At 50.0% G+C, this 18,738-nt stretch overlaps 1 protein-coding gene across 2 annotated transcripts in view; it reads left to right on the plus strand.

Annotated features, from left to right (window-relative positions):
• The first annotated feature begins 249 nt into the window (after window positions 1-249).
• UNC5A (unc-5 netrin receptor A) overlaps window positions 250-18,738 on the plus strand; it is a 90,144-nt gene continuing 71,655 nt past the window's right edge. Inside the window, exon 1 of one of the 2 annotated variants that reach the window (XM_053377200.1) lies at window positions 250-1,176. In XM_053377200.1, the coding sequence (XP_053233175.1) occupies window positions 1,074-1,176 (103 nt within the window). In that variant the 5' untranslated portion in view covers window positions 250-1,073. The remainder of the gene's footprint in view (window positions 1,177-18,738) is intronic. The other variant, XM_053377202.1, reaches the window with a different exon arrangement.

Here is an 18,738-nt window from a genome sequence, read left to right on the forward strand (position 1 = left end):
CCCGACCTGTGTGAAGAGGGGGCTGGGGGGCAGGCTGGCCGTCGGCTGGGGGGCGGAACTGGAGGCTTCCTTCGAGGAAGCCTGCTCGCCTCGCGCTGCTGCTGCTGCTGCCGCCTGTTGCTCCTCCGGGGGCGGGTAGGGAAGCCTCGGGCCCGCGGGGAGGGAAAGTGCTGTGAGGCCGGCCAGTCGAGAGGATTCAGCCTCCTGCCCCCCCCCCGCCGTCCCTACCACGCCATATAAAAAGAAGAGACTAGCAAGCGCCGGGCGCCGTTGGCCCCCGAGCCCACCTCCCTCTCCGAGCCGGCGGCGGGCTTTCCCTCCCTCCCTCCCTCGCCGGCGATGCCGAGCGAGCCCGGCGCGGGAGGTAGGTGTGCTGGGCTCCGCCTGGCGGCTGCGGCTCCCTCTCCCTCCCAGAGGAGGGCTTGTTTGCGTCTCCGGAGCTTGTCAGTCTGGAACCAGCTGTTGCTCCGTCCCTTCCCGTGGCGGAATCCAGTCCGGGTTTTGCAGCCCCTCGCTGGCTCTTTCTTCTTTCTCTTCTGCATTGCCGCGGACAAGGTGCTTGCAGCCAGCCCGGCGCTGCCTGGCAGTGAGTGGCAACGAGGGTGAGACAGGCAGAGAGAGAGGCAGAGAGAGATTGGCATACGCGCAGAGAGAGAGAGAGAGGCGCGCACACATACACACACACACGCAAGACGCACTGTCGCGCCGCCGCGACCGGCCGGCGAGGGGGTCTCTGCGGCTGCCCGGCACGGAGCTCCAGTGCTGGCTGCCGGATCGAGCCCCCTTCTCCTGCCGCCGCCCCCTGCCAGCTGCCCCTCGAAGCCCTGGCGGCGGGTCCGTCCGGCCATGAGCAGCAGATGGAGCGCGCAGGGAGCCCGCAGCGGGCTGGGGTGCTAAGTGCCCCCGGGGTGCCTTGAGGAGTTGTTGCGGCGGCGCGGAGCAGACTCCAGCTGGGACATCCCCCCTCCAGTGCTCCCTGGGACGTCCCCATCCCCTCCTCCTCTCTCCTTTCCTCTCTCCCTGGGCCGGATCCTGCCCCGTCCTCACACGACGACCCTCTCTCCTGCCGAAGGATGGCTTTATGGCAGCAGCTGGGAGCCGGTGCCCGCCTGGGCACAAGGCTATGGCATGTCCTGCTGGCTGGCACGATCCTCACTAGCCACATTCATCCCAACGGTGAGTCAGAGCGCTCTTTACGCGCGGTGGCGTCGGTCTGGTTGGAGCAGCGTGAGCGGCTCTCGCGCTCTGCTCGGGTGCCTTCCTTGACGGGTGGCAGCCTCGGGGACGGCGGGGGGGGGGGTGGCGGCGGCGTGAGGGGGCGGCTGGAGCGGAAGATGCATCTGAGTTCGGTTCGACGGGGAGTACGGTGGGCACTGGCGGAGGATGCGGCGCCGTGGCTTCAACCAAGAGGGCACTGGAGCCGCCAGGTGGCATCGTCGTAGGAGTGGGCACGAGGTGTGTGTTATGGGAGCCAGGGGCTCGGCAAGCGGGAGTGGGCGCGGGTCGTCGAGGTGCGCGGGAACCCTGGACTCGACAGGGAGCCACTCGGCATCACCAAGTGTAATCACAAACTTTCCAGCCCGACTGCACCCCCTGCTCTGTCTAAAGCAGCCATTGGGCTCGGTGCCATGTGCAACGCTGCCTCCGCCACCCGCTGCCCTGGCACTGCCAAAGTGTGTCTTGTGTCTGCAGCAGAAGGACCCTCTTTCCCGGGGCTCCGTCCTGATCTCTCAATGCTTGCGTTTCTGCCCATTGCTCCTGCCCTTTGATTGAGTTAAAACAAGAGCTGGGGAGCATGGGGGTGTCTGGCTGCATCTCTGCCCCCTCCCCACCCACCTCTTGCCAATCCTCTTGGCTTCAGTGGAGCTCACAGTCTTATTTGTCTTGCTTCTCAGATCTGGCAGGCAGCTCTTTTTTTTGCAAGGTGACCGAAAGGGTTTTGTAGGAAGGATTTGAAACAGAGACTGCTGGACTGCTCTGGCCTCAGCAGGATAACTGGGACCTCTCCGTACAGGAGGAATACTGGAAGTGGGACTTCCAACAACTACGGGGGCAGTTGTGCCTAGAGGTTGGCAGGGGAAGTTTGTGGTTGGGGTAAGGGGAGAAGATTATGGTACATATATTTAACCTGAAAAGCCCTGGGTCTGTGATGGGAACCCCAAGCTGAGGATTTGACGAAAGGCATGGGGCCTAGTGGTGCATCTGCGTTCAGTTTGCCCTGTGCCAAAGAGAGGAATATTGATGTGGGAAGGGGTGTGTGTGTGTGTGTGTGTTAATAGGATGACAAAGGGTGTCTTCAGAGGGTTGGCTAATTGTTTCACATTCCTCTCCAACAAAGACACCCATCTGCTCACCCAGAGTTCACTGTCCGGCTGGGCTCAGAGGCAGTTAGTTTCCTGATCAGAGCAGCAACCAAGGCTTGAACAAAAAACAACAACAGTGCATGAGGCCTGGCAGGGCTTTGATTCCCAAACTAAACTGTGGCGAACTGAGGCCCAGAGCCTTAGGGACATTGCCAAGGTCAGCCAGCAGGTCAGTAGCAGAGCGTGGAACCGAAGAAGGACAGCCATTCTCATTCCTACCACCCTCCTTCTCTAAGCAGGGTCTCGGGGAAGCTAACCTGGCATGCACAGGTGTGTCTCTGGAATTGCTTCTGGCGCCTCATCAGCAGAAGGATTTCCAAGCTACAACCCCAGCCACTCCGTCATAATGCACCAAAGATACACACACATGCACTCATGGACGCACGCTTTTCAGGATCTCTTGAGGATTAGAAGGGTCCTTTGCAAATTGTTTGCAGCTCCCACCGACCCCATACAGCAAGAGGTTTGAACATATGCTAGGCACTCATGTGCACGCACGACAAGCACAGACACAGACACATTCACAAATGCAAAAGATAGTGTGCACATACACAAACACACACACACACACACACACACACACACACACACACACACACAGAGGGTGATTGCATTGTCAGCAAACAACCACACAGTCACACAACTGCACACATGTTATGCTGCCTTTGATCATAACAACTCCTCTCTAGGCAACACGCCTCCTGGCCGCACACTTGTATGTCACAGAGCCCTTCAGTTACGCACCTAGCCAGAACACCTGGCAATGAGAAATACATGCCCTCTACAGAGCAGCCACTACCAACTGCACAAACAAGCTGCCTATTGTAGAGCTGCACAGTGATTCTTTGAAAACCCACACATGCCACAGGCTGCTTTGAAGGATGAGGACCTGGACCTGGCAGCAGAGAGGAGCATGAGTGGATACTGTTTTGTCTTTTCACTCCGCTCTTCCCACTGATCTCAGTGCCAGCCTGCAGGGAGACAGCCAACTTTCAAGCCAAGCAGGGGGTAAGTCTTCCCGTCTAGAGGCACAGTCACAAAAGGGGCCCACATAGAGGGGGGCCTCTTCCCTGCTGAAGATGGTGGGTGTTCCACCTGCCTGGAGGCTGCGGCTCATCCTGGCAGCATAGGAAGCCTTTTGCCTATGGATGAGGGCAATTTGACCCCTTTGCACAAAGCGGGCAGGCAATTCCAGAATGCAGACAGTTTGTTCTGTGCTTTTCCAAATCTACAAGAGCACAAGCCAATTGCATCACCCCACATGCCCCAAGTTATTGTGCTGTTCTGAGGACTCAGGGAGCCACGGCGGTATCAGCTGTAGCCAGGCACAGAGCTGAAACAAGCATTGAAAAACTGCTGGACTAATTGCCTCTCCCCCCTACCAATGCTCCATAATCCTGACTTTCTCAGCCCTCTCTCTTAGGATCACACAACTACCTTTTTCATCTCAGATTGTCTTTGTCCCTTAGCTCTCTTTTTGCTCCCATGCATTTCCCCCAAATTCATGTCTCTTGGTTTTCCTCACTGGCTTCTTAAGATGAATGGCCCTCAGTTCAGCTCTATGATCCTCCACTGCCTTGATGCCAATTTCCCTCCACAGTTGTGTTTGTGGGGAGTGAGCAAGGAGATCATATGGGGAGAGGTGATCCAATCACTATCAACACATAATACAATATCACCCCATCTTATACTGCTAGCCTATGGTTGGGTGCATTCCCTGCACAGCACCAAAGTGAACTAAAATCTCCTTTTCCTCCATTTCATTTCCTCCAGAACATGGAAGGGGTCCACCCATTGACTCTCTTGGGAAGTAGTATGGGGTAACTGATCTCTATTGAAATTGATCTTGTGACCCCAGCATGTGCTCCAATGGAGGGTTGATTGGAAAACTCACAGTGGACTAAGATGTCAGAAATCAACCGCTGTAGATGAAGGATGCCTCTGAGCTGTGCCTGGGGTGGGACATAAGGGGCCAGTGGATGTAAGTAGGAGGGATCTGAAGCCTGCATTTCTGTTGGTGTATTACTGAACTGCCTCTCCATTAGGCATCCAGGTCTGTGGTTTGCCCTGCCTATATGCCAGTGGTGAGATAAGACAAGGCATCATCTGTTTATTTTCACAACTTCATGGTGCCCCCAGAGTGCTCCTTGCCTAAGTTAAGCTACAAGTTAAGGAAGCATACAACCCCACTTCCTTTTGATAAGCAAAAGGAAAGGACAGGGTTGTCAGATCAAAATAAAAACAAAGGACACCCTGGAGATGTGCCTTGTGCTCCACAGAGTTATGCGGAGGTGAAATGTTCTTAGATAAAAGGGGTGACCTGTCTGCTTGGTGTTCTTGATTTGCTTGGATGTGAGGTGCAACCCTCTATAAAGCCTGAGATTTGGAACAAGTGAGCTAGTGACAAAAGACAACCCTGGGAGAATCCCATGGCAAATGTCATACGCTAGCGGGTCTGGCGTGAGAAGGTATGTTCTCTCATTCACTCACTAGAAGATGCTGTCTTCATAAGGACCTTTGAGTCTGGACTCTGCAAAGGTAGAGAGAAGGATGTAGGTGGGGGAATTCTCTTGGCAGAACTAGGAAGGTGAAGGATTGGCAAGGTAAAAGAAAAGACTGTGGCGCCAGGTCCCTATGTTCCCATAATTACATAATTAAATACTAATGCAGGGATGTGGAACCTGTGGACCTCCAGATGTTATTGTACTATAATTTCCATTATCCCTGATCACTGTTCATGCTGGCTGGGGCTGATGGGAGCTGGAGTCCACAGCAGCATCCCAACCCTGGTACAAACAGCACACAGTGGCCATGGGATGCTGATGGACTGTTGGAGGGAAGGAGAAAGAGCAACAACAAAAAAACAGGGGTAGGGAAATGGAATGGAGTAACCAGGGAGAGAGCAGGGCTCTAGTCAGCCAGCCAGCCATGAACAGGTGCACTCCATGCTGCAATATTTTATTGTCAATCTCTCCATGGGTCATTCTTATGGACATAGGGTGGTCATACTTAGAAGCTGAGTCATGAACCAAGGGCCCTACTGTATAAGTCCTCAGCAATCAGATGCTACCCCAGCCCAGCCAGAAAACCTCAGAGGCATGCTTTGTAGAAAGAAAGGGGGAGCCCAAGAAGATTCCTGATCTAGGGACTGGTCTCAGTGCACCAGCTGTCCCTCCACAGTCTTTCACATGCCTTATATAAGCACCTCTGAACTGCAGTGGTTTGCAGGATTTCCCAACCTAGCCCTCCAGGGAAGTCTTGGTTGGACCACGACTCTTGCTATCCTTGACCATTGGTTGAGCCAGCAAAGAATTATGGGAGTTGATACTCAAACATTTGGAGGGAACCAGATTGTGGATGCCAGAGCTGTTGTGCCCATGAATACCAGTTGCTGGCAACTGCAGGTGGGCAGAGTGCTGTTGTGCTCAAGTCCAGCTTTCAGGCTTCACCATCTGGTTGGCCATTGTGAGAACAGGAAATTGGACTAGTTGGCCCCTTTGGCTTGATCCGGCAGGGCTCTCTTCTTATGTGGAAGGCAGGGGCTTCAGGTGTGGCACAATATATTCATTTTCTCCATGCCACAGAAACAGGGGCAAGCTCCAGAAGGGCTGATTGCAGCCAGGAGCCATTTCTAACCACTATGGTGGTTTCCACAGTTTTGGAAGCCTTGGTTTTGATAATGTCAGTATAGCTTAGGTAGGACGGGGCAGCTATTGCAATGTGAGAATTGTCAAATTTGCACCTTTCTGGAGCAGGAGGGCGATAGCAGTCCAAAACCAGGGTGGGCTTTGAGAAGCCTTTCCTAGGCTGACTCCCTCCCATTGCCTAGATGAACCTCTATGGGTTTTTGTCACCTCCACCCCTTCTTCCAGCAGTCTTGGTGGATCACCAGCATATAACCTTTCTGCCCCCACAGCTCCAAATTAAAACCAGCCAGCCTACTCAGACTGACAGCTGAATGTCACCTTTCCCAGAGATGGAACTTGGTTGAGAGTTCTCTATGAGTCTCTCTGAGAAATACATATAAAGATAATTTAGGGGAGCTGTCATAAAGTAACACATTTTTATTCCCAATTAATCACAGTCACCAATGTGGATTAGCATCACCACTCTAGCTTTTAATGCAGACGTGAGGAAACTACCTCTGTCCAATGGCCACATTCCTTCCAAAGGGCCACATGCCGGTGGTTTGCGGGGCCAGGGGCAAAAGTGGGAGGAGCAAGGGATGTAAATTTTGCCTTTGCAGACCTGGACAATTTCTAAATACACTCACACACCCAGGCACCCAAGAGGCATGATCAAAGCTCAAGGACACATTCCAGCCAGGCACAAACATTCAAGGAGGGTGTGGAGCAGGGGAGAATCCTGAGGGCCATATAGAGGGGTTTGAAGGGCCTGAGGTTGCCCACCTCTGTTTTATTGTGTGTTCTCAAGATTACTTAATGTGTGTTTAGTCATCCTTTTGCTTTGCGTAATTGCAGAAGCTAAAGCATAGTAAGTTGATGGACTCCCACCTCCTTCTCATTCAGTGCATCTTCTGGGGAGGGTACTCCCAATTCCGTGCTAATCTGTGTTTTTGATTCTGGGTTAATTAACACAGAGTGTTCCTTTATAATCCTCAACAGGTAGTACAATCACCTTTCCATTCTTGGAACACTCTTTGGAAGAGAAAAGAGGGGTGGTCCACCTTTTTGCTAGTCTTCAAGCATTCTGGTTATAGAGTGGTTTTTCATGCGTTTTAAAGTGTGTGGAAGGTTAGCCTTATATTATCTTGTAAACAACCCCTTAAATAAGCAGGGGTCATTGCAGCAGGAATGGGAAGACGGTGACGTTACCTTTGTGTGAATCGTGAAGACGAACATTGCTAAAACCTGAGTCCTGAGCCCTGCTTATATTGCAGTTTTTTATTTTTTTTAAAAAACGTGTCAGTAAAAATGTGTTCATAAATCAGAGGAAGTAGGGAGAAGCTGTAAGAATAACTGGAGGGCAGGGAGCCCTGCCTACCAAAGCAGTTCGATCTGTTTAGTCTCTCCAAGAGAAGGGTAAAGGGTGACTTGATCACAATCTCTAAGTACCTACATGGTACGGAAGGAGATTTCTGACGGCAGGCGGCTCTTTAATGCAGCAGACAAAGGCAGAATGAGAGCCCCCGGCTGAAAGCTGAAGGCAGACAAATTCAGACAAGAAATTAGGTGCAGATAAGCTGCACCCTCTTAGCATGGGGAAGAAAGAAAGTAACCACTGGAACAATCTAGCTAGGGAATTGCCAGACTCGCCTTGCTGCTGCTGCTGCTTTTTGGGGCGGGGGAGCCCTCCTTCACAATAGCCCCTTACGGCAGAACGAGGTATGTGCAAGATCTTTCATTATCTCTGCGTTCCAAGCAATGTGAACACCAAACGCTTCCTGGTGACTTTGGGATGACATCAGCTGGGCAACTTGCACTGAGCCGTTTCATTTTGTTTCTTACCAGCTCATGCTGGGGTCAGGTGCGTTCAGCTCCTTCCTTCAATATTGCAGGAGAAGGAGACGGGAGGGGCACTTTCTTCTTTTCTTGAACCAGAGAGGCGTTCGTGTGAAGTGAGGCTAAATGCCACCCAACCTTTCCAGGAGCTATATGCCAAAGTCCCTTTGAATGTTTGGGTAAGAATCTCCGGCCCAGCAGGTGCAGAAACTCACAAAGGACACTTCCAATGTTCTGATATTGGGGTCAGAGCTCAGTGGTAAAGCTTTGCATACAGAAAACCCTGGGTTCAATCCCTGGTGTCTCCATGTAGGACTAGGAAAGACTCTGGAAAGCCACTTCCATTCAGGGTTTTCACAATATTGAGTTAGCTGGAGCAATTGTGTGGCTTGGAATAAGGCAGCTTCTAAGCTTATACCTATGTCCCTACAGTTTTCTACAGTTCCAGGGTTTGAGATCGAATGACTTTCATCCTACCTGCAGTTCCTTGAGAATGCTCGGATGAGGAGCTTCAAGTCTTTTTTGCCTGTTATGTAGTTCTCAGCTCCTGGTGAAAGGAGAGAGAGAGAAATGCAGGAATTAGTTCCCCGTGGTATGGTAGGGGGCCTCTGTATGTGTCCGTGTGTGTATGAGAGAGAGAGAAGCAATATCACAACTACGTGGACAGGACCAATCATGCATCTCTTTCCCATGATACTGAAACTGGCCTGCTACTGGAGTCATAAGCAATGGGGAAAGACCCAAACAATCAGCTCTACCTGCGTGCTTTTTCTTGCTGTTGGCATGGCTGGTCCACCCATGAGGCAAAATGAGACAACTGCCCCAGGTGGCAGGATCCACAGGGGTAGCAGATCCAGCCTCCAAGGAATGCATGTTGATTGATTGACCCACAACAGTAGGAACATGGGAACCCCAATAGATCAGACCACTATTGTCCACACCAAGGATGGCCACATTGGCTTTCCCAAAATTGTTGTTGGACTACTGCTCCTATAATCTTCAAGTATTGGTCATGCTGGCTGGGGCTTATGGGAGTTGGGAGTCCAAAAATATCTGGAGTGTTACAGTCTCCACCCTTGGTCTACCCTGACTGGCAGGAGATCTTCGGTGATTCAGGCAGCTATATCTAGAGAGACTGCAAATTGAACTTATGCAAGGGCTTTGTTTTTGCACACCAGGTTTTCCTTGTCCAGGTAGATAGAGGAAAACAATACTGAGTGAACAACCCCTGCAACAACTGCAGGCACTCGTGTTAATATAATCACACCAATATAAGAATAACAGAGATCCTGAAGTGCATCTAAATATGAGAATTTTGCCAGTGGTGTGACCCTCAGTCCCTGCCAGCATCTGCTAGTGTCTCCATTTAAGATTCCTCCTATTCAGGCCTTTCTTGTACTGCCACCCCAAGTCTGACCCCCCCCGGGGTTGTTCTGATTCTGCACACACCCCCAATAGCCTACTAATTAATTATCCATAGTTGTAGCTCCCCCACTTCTGCTGTACCCGAACTGAGCTTCAAATGTGACCACAAGAGCATAAGCAAAGACCCACTGTCCCTAACGCTGGAAACTCAAATGACCTTTGGATCATCACAGGCAGGTCATGATGAAGATTTGTTTGTCCCCAGCATGTGTTAATTAGAAGTAAACTGTTCCTGAATATAGAATTCCTTTATTCATTCTCATGGCTAAGACACATTGATCAAACTATCCACCATTAATTTGACTGATCCTCATGGCCTCCACCACATCTTGTGGCAATAAATTCCACATGCTAATGATGTACTGCATGGCTATATACTTAAGTATCCTGAGTCTGCTGCCAATCAATTTTTATTTGGATGATCCAGAGGTCCAGTATTTTGAGAGAGAAATCTCTCTATTCATCCTATTCACGCCATTCAAAATTTTATAAACCTCTATTATGTTCTTTCTAAGTCATCATTTTTCCTAAACTAAGAAGCATCTCCCTTTTTAGCATTTCCTTTTAGGGAAGATTCTCCAACTTCCTGATTTGTTCAGTTGACTTTTGCTGCATCTCCTCCAGCTGTGCTGAGGATGTCCCTCATCAAGTCCTCCCTATTTAGACCAAGTAGGCTGTCAGAAATTAGGGCATGTCCCCCCCCCCCTTGTAAGCAAATATTGATTAAGGACTTTTTTCACTCATGACTCAACAGTACATGTATGTTCAGATACACCGGAGTTTCCCAAACTTGGGTCTCCAGCTGTTTTTGGACTACAGTTCCCATCATTCCTGACCCCTGGCACTGCTAGCTAGGGATGATGGGAATAAAAGTCCAAAAATAGCTAGAGACCGTAGTTTGGGAAACCATGATATACACAGACACACAATGTATTCAAATGGGGGAAAGGCTCTTTCTGCAAAGTTAATTCTACCTCATACTCCCTCATAAGAGCAGCTCTACTGGATCAAACCAAAGGGCCATCTGGTCCAGCATCCTATCTTCACAGTTGCTGACCTGATGTCTATGGGAAGCCCACAACGAAGACCTTGTACCTACTGATAGCCTCATCCTCCATGAATTTGTCTAAGCCTCTTTTAAAGCCATTCCAGGTTGGTGGCTGTCACTGCCTCTTGTGGGAGAAAATTTCCAAGTTTGCCTCTGTGCTGTATGAAGAAGTACCTGTCCTGAACCTTCTAACATACTGTAATTGTTTGTATTTGTTTATTGCATTTATATACCACCTTTTCCTCCAAGGAGATCTAAGCGGCATGCATGTGAGGTAGGTTAGAATGAGAGGCAGTGACTGGCCCAAGGTCACCCAGTGACCTTTAGGGCCAGGTGGGGATTTGAACTCTGGACTCCAAGATTCTAGTCTGACCCCTCTTAACCACTACACCACACTGGTTCTCCATTAGGGACAGGTTGCCTTATACTGAGTCAGGCAATTAGCTCAGTGTTGTCCACACAGGTTGGCCACAGTTCTCTAGGGTTTCAGATGAGACTTTGTCCTGCTGTCCCAGCCCTACCTGAAGATGTAAAGGACTGAATCTGGAGCCTTTGCCATGGGCCAGGTGTCAGCTTTGCCTGCTGAAAAGCAGCCTGAAGGGGGAGAAAGGGGAGTGACTCCACCTGCATCTGATCAACCTTCAAGGACTTAAGAGGAGAATGTGCTGATGAGAACCAGCTGGCTTCAGCCTTCTTAAGCAGAGCTTCAAGCAGCAGGTGGATGCTGGTAGCAATGCTAGTAGCTCCTGGCCCTACCTTGCTGTTTCCTGCTTGTTGTGACCCTTGGCCCCGTGATCAACAGGTTCCCTGACCCATGAACCATCTGACCCCATGGATCATCCAGCTGTAGGACTGGACCTGACTTTGGATGCTGCCTCTGCCTCCAGGCAAGTACACTTCAGAGACTCTTCTTGTAAAAAGACCATGGCAACCTTCTGTAGGCAATACAGATTCTCCGTGGTGGAGCAAGGGCCATAACCTAAACATTCAGCTTCACTGATAGCCAGGGTTCTACTATTATGAGAAAATGAGAAAAGCTGCTCTCTATCTGCTTCTTCCACACCTTGCATAATTTTGTGTGCCTCTGTTATGTCTCCCCTAACTTACTTGCTCTCTACTCAAGTTTAGGAACAAAGGCAAATCATTCCACAAATACAAATGGTACTGGTCGCTTGGGACTGAACCACCACTTCAGAATGCAGGACAATATTGTGTTTCGATGCCCTCCACCCAACACGCAATCTCTTCTTGCACATAGAAAATGAGGAACATAAGCACATACAGAAGAGCCCTGCTAATTTAAATGGTGTTCTAACCTTTGGGAAAGACACAAGCAGAGCGTAAAAGCAGCAGCCCATTTTGTATCCCCCACAAGGAGTATTCAGGGGCTTCTGATCTGTACCATTCAGAGACTGAGGGGAAAGCTTGCGAGAATCCTCTCTGGCATCCCCCCCCACAGGCAAGAGATGCTTGGTGTTTTTTGTTTTGTTTTGATGATGTGGAGCTTTCCCTCCTATGAGCCCCTCACCTGCATTCCAAAGTGGTACACTCCTAGGACAGCAGCACCATGTGCTATTTCTGGAGGTGTAGTTCAGCTTGGAACTCTTTCCCGGTCTTTCTTAGGCTGGATCGATCTTACTGCCTGAGGGCCCTTTCAAGTGCTAATCCTGTCTGAGTCTTGGATTTTCCTTCATTTGTCCCTGTATTACAAAACTAGTCCCATGGGTTGTGGGGCTTTGCATAATAGGCGGCTATGGGGGGTCTCTATAGGAGAATATAGGAAGTCAGACCATTGGTCCACCTCACTCAGCATTGTCCCTGCTGACTGGCAGCAGATCTCCAGGGTTTCAGGCAGGGTTGCAAGGTGGTAAACGGTTATCTAATGCTTCCTGGGAGTGCCCTGGGAGCAGCAGAGCTCCTTTCTCGGACAACCTGACCATCGATCCTCATATAGACGTGGCAAGCCCAGCCCCAGGACAGACTGGGCTCCCAGGAGGGAACTCCTAGGCAGCTTGCCCTCTGATTTCTGGCTTCCATATGAGAAACCACAGATGTGCATGCAGGCCCAAATGTATTGAACAAGGCAAGTTGGTGTGTTTTGATGTGCATCAGAATAAGGGGTGTGTGTGTGTGTTTGTGTTGGTATGGTGCCTGGGGGTCTGTAGCAGCTTGTGCTTATATCTCTGAACTGGGCTATGGATTAGCTTGCGGTGCTGAACGTCAGCCCAGGAGCAGGGACTGAGAAATGGATACTGCTCCAGAAGGGGGGGCTCTATAATTTCCAGAAGATACACCTCCCTCAGTAGCTGACCCACACGGTAGCAACCTAGATGCCCCACAGCCTCTAGAGTAAACCTAAGCGGCCGTGAGAGAGTCCCACATCTATAGCTGTTCTCCGGGCAAGGTGGTTGGTTGTGCGCACATGTTTTTGAACTCCAGCTTGCGTCAGCCAACAGGGCCAACGTTCAGGGGTGATGAGCACTGTCATCTGACAGCAGGGTGGCTCGTCCCCCCCCCCCATCCCTGCTAAGTGTGCATGCATGGTGGAAGCAAGGGCCAGGGAGGAAGGATCAGTGACGTTTGAGAAAGTTTCCTGCGGCTGTAATTATGTGCTTGGGTCATCAGACAAGCGCTGGAGCCAACCCAGCCATTTCGTGGAACGAAGCAAGGAGACCCCCTACTGGGCAACTCTAGACTAACTGGCCTGGAGCTCTCTCTACTCAACCTTTAGGAGTTTCCCCCAAATGTCACTCAAAGCCATTATGCTGCTATTTGTGTGCACATGCGGGCACTGTTTATGCAGGCTTGAAAGCGAAAAAGAAGCATTAACACCCCCCAACAACATCTAAGTAGAAATTGCATTTGAATTCCAGAAGAGATAAATACGCACACATCAGATGTGTGAAAAGGGCCACAGAAGAGGCTGGCTGGCTTTTGCCCTGGAATGGAAAAGGAATTGTATGTTAGGTCCGTGGCTGGTCATGCCCGTGTCAGAGATCTATCAGAGCTTGACAAGCCCCAGCCACACATAATAGATCTGTATGGTTTTGCGTTTTTGTTACTGTGACAATCACTATGGCTCACAGAAGCGGCAGGGCTGGAGCAGACCACAGAGACAGAACAGCTGAGGAAGGTGCTAATTGTGCAAGGCCTTACCTGCCAACATTTCCCTACTTCACAAGTCTGCTTGCTAAATAATTGCCCCATCTCCACATGGATGCATTTTGTGAAGGAGGCCAGGAGACAGGAAATGTGTGAGGAGCTGGAAATCTCCCTATCTTGTGGGACACACCAGAGGCTGAACTGGGAGAGGGATTGCAGGGGGGATGGGTTTGTGGTGGTGGTGTGGGGGCACCACCACCTCTCAAAATTACATCTCTCCTTCCAGGCAGTGCAAGTTGCATTGCACCACACACAATTTGCCTCCAGGGAGGAATAGGCAGAGGCACTCTGTGCAGGGCGAGAAGAGCCAAAAGCCCTCTTCCCTCATTGCATGTTCCTTCTAATGTGGGGCAAGCTTGGGATCCCACTGCTGGGCACTGGCTGTGCGTATGTGGGGAGTATACAGTGGCTGCCTCTGCCTGCTGCATCGCCCCCTTCCTCCTCAAGGCCTCTGTCTCCTCCTCCACTCTGCAGCTGGAGGGACCAGGGCTCAGGGTGACCTTGAGGCTCCAGCAGGAACGTTATTGAATCCAAGCGTTTGATCCTCAGTTGCAATTAAAGGAGAGGCAAAGAATTTGCTTGGCCTCCTGGAGCCACCGTGACACTCCCTGCTGGAGCAGCTGCTGTATGTAGTCTTGCCCCGGAGGGTTGAGAGGAAAGGAGAGAAGGGGTTCACAGGAATTTTCAGTAGTGTGGTCCCTTCCTACCCAGAACCTCAGTTTCTCCTCCTCCCCCAGCCCGACAAATGCCCCACAGACCCCAGCAGGCACACCCCTATAGCTTCTCTTCTTCCACCTAGTCTTGCTTTCATCCTTCTGTCTGAACCTGGCCCTCTCCCGCTCTGCCACCACGGTGATTCCGACTCCGAGCTCCATCCCCCTCCTCATCTCCAACTCTGCAGCGGCCCCTAAATCTGGGACAGGTGGAAGTGGCTGTGGCAAGCGGTTGCTGAGGTGAGTGGTTGCTACGGCAGCACGGCTGATGCCTGACGACCGGGGAAGCATCTGCCATTAATCAGGGCAATAAGTGGGTCTCTCAAGGCAGGATGCTTGGTGCAGATCAGCAATTAGCAAGGGCAGCCTCCCTGTAATGAGCAATTGTGGTAACAAGGGGGTGGGTGGGGAGAGGCAGGAGAGAGGCAGCAGGAGGAGAGTACCCGGCAGCCCCTTTCCCTCCCCTCCACCACCCCATGAAATGCCTCTGTGCTGCAAGGGAGCTGTTAGCGGCTTCTGTGCTGAGCTGGTTGGAGCCCAGCTGCCTCTGCCCCAATTAGCCCAGTGCCCTTTCTGCTATAAGTCGATGTTACCAATGTCGGGTTTGTAGTCTGGCCTTTCAAAGAAGCCGCTTTAATGTATTCAGTGACAACTGGGGAGCTGTGTTAAGATATCGCTGTCAGAGCAGGAACGCAAGCTCTGGATCTTTGTTGACCTAGACACGGTCTTGCACCCCTGGCAAAATAGCAGAGAGGTGAGCTGGTGTGTGAGCGAGGCTGGCAGGCTTATAGATGCTCTTATCTGTTCATCCTTCCTTATGTCCAGGCTCCACTGCTTTCTGCTGCTATTCTTGATGCACACTCCCTCCAACATATGCTCTGCCCCAGGATTCAACAATGAGTTGGTCAGACTGTTGAAGTGCTGTCCATGTCCGAAATACTGCCAGGTTTCTGATCCTAATTTAACATGACATGTGTTAATTCTTGGGCCTCATTCTCTTCCTCAGTCAGGTGATAAATTTGTGTTTACTTCAGGCTTCCTCAACCTCAGCCCTCCAGATGTTTTGAGACTACAGTTCCCATCATCCCTGATCACTGGTCCTGCTAGCTAAGGATCATGGGAGTTGTAAGCCAAAAACATCTGGAGGGCCAAGGTTCAGGAAGCCTGGTCTACTTCAAACTGCAGGTGGGAACTTGAGCAACTGAGTGTCACTATTCCATACAAAATACTCCCTGCACATAGAAAACAAGCTGTCAAGTAGAGAAGTGTTCTAGCCTAGACTTTTCTGCCTGGCTTCCAGCCCCCCCCCTCTAATGTGCAGGCAATGTTAGGAAAACACTCCACAATTTAAGTTCCCCCCTGCAATTTGAAGTGGTATAGTCTAGGAACATGTTCACCATCTTGGTGAGAATTAGTCCTAAGAAAGGTTAGTAAGAAAAAATCAACAGAAAATGGAGTATGGCTGTTCCTTGGGCACAAGCATAGGAAGGAACGATGGGTTAAAAATGGGAAATGACGGCCTCTACTACCACAGCTGTGTCGCTTCAAAGTGTAGACCAGGGCTCCCACAATGAAATGCTATTCCACACAAACAAAAACTCCCTGTGTATAAAATGGTAGTATGTAAGGGAGATTCCTGTCCTTAGTAGACCTGTTGCCTCTGGCAAGCTGGCTGGCCCCAGTTGTGTGATTGGTTTTTTCCTTTGATAGCTTTTCTAGGATCCAGTTACTAGATCCACACCACTTGGGATGATCATATGGGACTTGGCTTCCCAAGATGCAGAACTAACTCAGTAATTCCTATAAGACAGGAGCTCAGTCATCGTCACCATCACATTCCATAATGATGCAGATGCATTGTTGGGCCCTAACTCTTGTTAGTATCAACCAGCATATCCAGTGCTTGGGGATGATGGAAGTTGTTGTCTTGGTCAAGATAGCAAATTTAATTTAAAAAAAAATTTAAACAACATTTGGAGGGCCACAGGTTTGCTACTCTTACGCCATACATACCCCCAGCAATGCATGTTCTCTTATTTTGCCCTGGTATTGGGGAATGGGGTGGGATCTGATTATGCTACAACACAAGCGTCAAGGATTTCTGAGCAATACACCCTCCATTTTGGGATTCTGGGTGGTCTTTGTAGCCCAGCCCTAGCCCTGGGGATGTGCTTGTTGGCTGGAGGGGCGGCAGCAGAGATCTTTGCAGCCTCTAGTGCTTTGCTAATTGCATGTAATGGGAGAAGTGTTATCAGCTGAAATACTTAATTAGCTAAATTCCATTGTGATGCAAAACCGCCACTGACAAATTCATTTATAACAATCACTGACTTAATCAGCACTTGGCCCTACCGTTTATTGCGAGTACAACATGAGGCTGGGAACTGGGAACCAACTTCAGTCTCATGAGCGCAACTCCGTTTGGCTTTCCAGCCGAGAGCCTGGCGGCAGGGAGTGTGCTAGAAGCTGTGTGTGAGAGAGAGGCACTGGCTGAGGAAGGAGCTCCTATCCTCCTCAGGTGGCATGGCAAACATTATACCTTTGAAACACATCCTTTCCCTCAGAGAATTCTGGGCACTGTAGTTTACCCTGCACAGAACCACAATTCCTGGCAACCTTAACAAACTCCAGTGCCCAGAATCCTTTGAGGGAAAGAACATCCTTTGAATGAGCTTCAAGAGGCATAGAATGTACAGAGCCAAAGTTACAGCATCCCAAATTATGACAGTTGGGTCTGGGGAAAAAATAATATAAGGCTGGTGGTAAGACAGAATCAGATACAGTTCTATGATGCTGGGTAAACCATGAACTGCTGGGTTTTTAACCATGGTTTTAGGGCAGTTTCCCCCAGCCTGGTGCCCTCCAGATGTATTTCGACTCCTAACTCACATCAACCTCAGCTAGCATAGATAGGTGTGATAGAAGCTAATGTTTAATAACATCTGGAGGACACTAGGCATGGGGAGGTAGATTTAAATGGGCATCTGGTGCCCACTGAGACTGGTATCGTGAAAGGCAGGGAGGCCAACAGCAGGTGGCACTAGAGTCAATGAGAGGCAGAGCCAACACCGTATTTTTCGCTCTATAAGACGCACCAGACCACAAGACGCACCTAGTTTTTGGGGGAGGAAAACAAGAAAAAAAAATTCTGAATCTCACAAGCCAGAACAGCAAGAGGGATCGCTGTGCAGTGAAATCAGCATCCCTCTTGCTGTTCTGGCTTCTGGGATAGCTGTGCAGCCTGTACTCACTCCATAAGACGCACACACATTTCCCCTTACTTTTTAGGAGGGAAAAAGTGAGTTTTATAGAGCAAAAAATACGGTAATTCCAGTAACTTCCTCTTCCCTGCTGAATTCTATAATAGCAACACTAATGGTTTACCCACACTTGCCCTACTCTTTCCAGACACAGGGCCACTCTTTAATGCTACATGCATTGAAGCATTTTCTTTTTTGCCCCAAACTTTCCCCGCAAAACCATACTCTTAAAGCTGAATCGGAGCAAAAGTCAGTTCAGGTTTTCCATGGATTGATATTTCCTCTGATTGAGCTTTAAAGAGCAGGTTTTTGGCAGGGAATGCTCTGGAGCAAACAAAAGGGTGCTTTAACACAGAGCTTTAAACCATGGACTATATCTGGAAAGAGCAGAGGAAAGGCAAGTGCAGTGGCACCTCAGGTTACAGACGCTTCAGGTTACAGACTCTGCTAACCCAGAAATAGTACCTCAGGTTAAGAACTTTGCTTCAGGATGAGAACAGAAATTGCGCGGCAGGAGGCCCCATTAGCTAAAGCGGTTCTTCAGGTTAAGAACAGTTTCAGGTTAAGAACGGACCTCCAGAATGAATTAAGTTCTTAACCCGAGGTACCACTGTATGGATAAGTCCTGAGACTAAGGAGGAAGCTGACAGCCAAGGCTACCCCCTGGATTGGATGCAAGAAACGCATAAGACTTTCCCAATCTGGGTTCCTTTAGAACAGGCATGGCCAAACTTGGCCCTCTAGCTGTTTTGGGACTACAACTCCCATCATCCCTAGCTAACAGGACCAGTGGTCAGGGATGATGGGAATTGTAGTCCCAAAACAGCTGGCGGGCCAAGTTTGGCCACGCCTGCTTTAGGAGGAAGCTAAGGACATAAAATCAGTAACAACAGCAGCAACAGCAACAATAATTATTTAAAAGGCAGGCAAGTGGAGGCTGCTTAGGGCAGATTGAGATTGCTGGGGCAAACCAGCCTCCATTGCTGATTTATGATATGACTCCCAAATATAGGCTGTAGCCGGGGTTAATTTATGTCAGGACCCAGCCCTCCCTCTCAATAAATGTTCAGCACCATGGTTGAATAATAAGCATTTCTTGAGCATGTGCAGAGTGCCTCCTCCCCATCTCTCTCACCCACCCCAAGGTGTAAAAGATAAGGAGCTGCTTCAGCCCCGACCTCTCTGTTTCCAGAAATGAAGCACCTGCTCTTGCCTGGTTCCATCCTGGGTGGGCCACGCTCACTCTTGACAAGCCCCTCATGGGAAGCTATATTTTGGAAATGGCACATCTTATCCTGTCAGTGA

This window comes from Podarcis raffonei, chromosome 2 (assembly GCF_027172205.1).
Source record: "Podarcis raffonei isolate rPodRaf1 chromosome 2, rPodRaf1.pri, whole genome shotgun sequence".
NCBI lineage: Eukaryota > Metazoa > Chordata > Lepidosauria > Squamata > Lacertidae > Podarcis > Podarcis raffonei.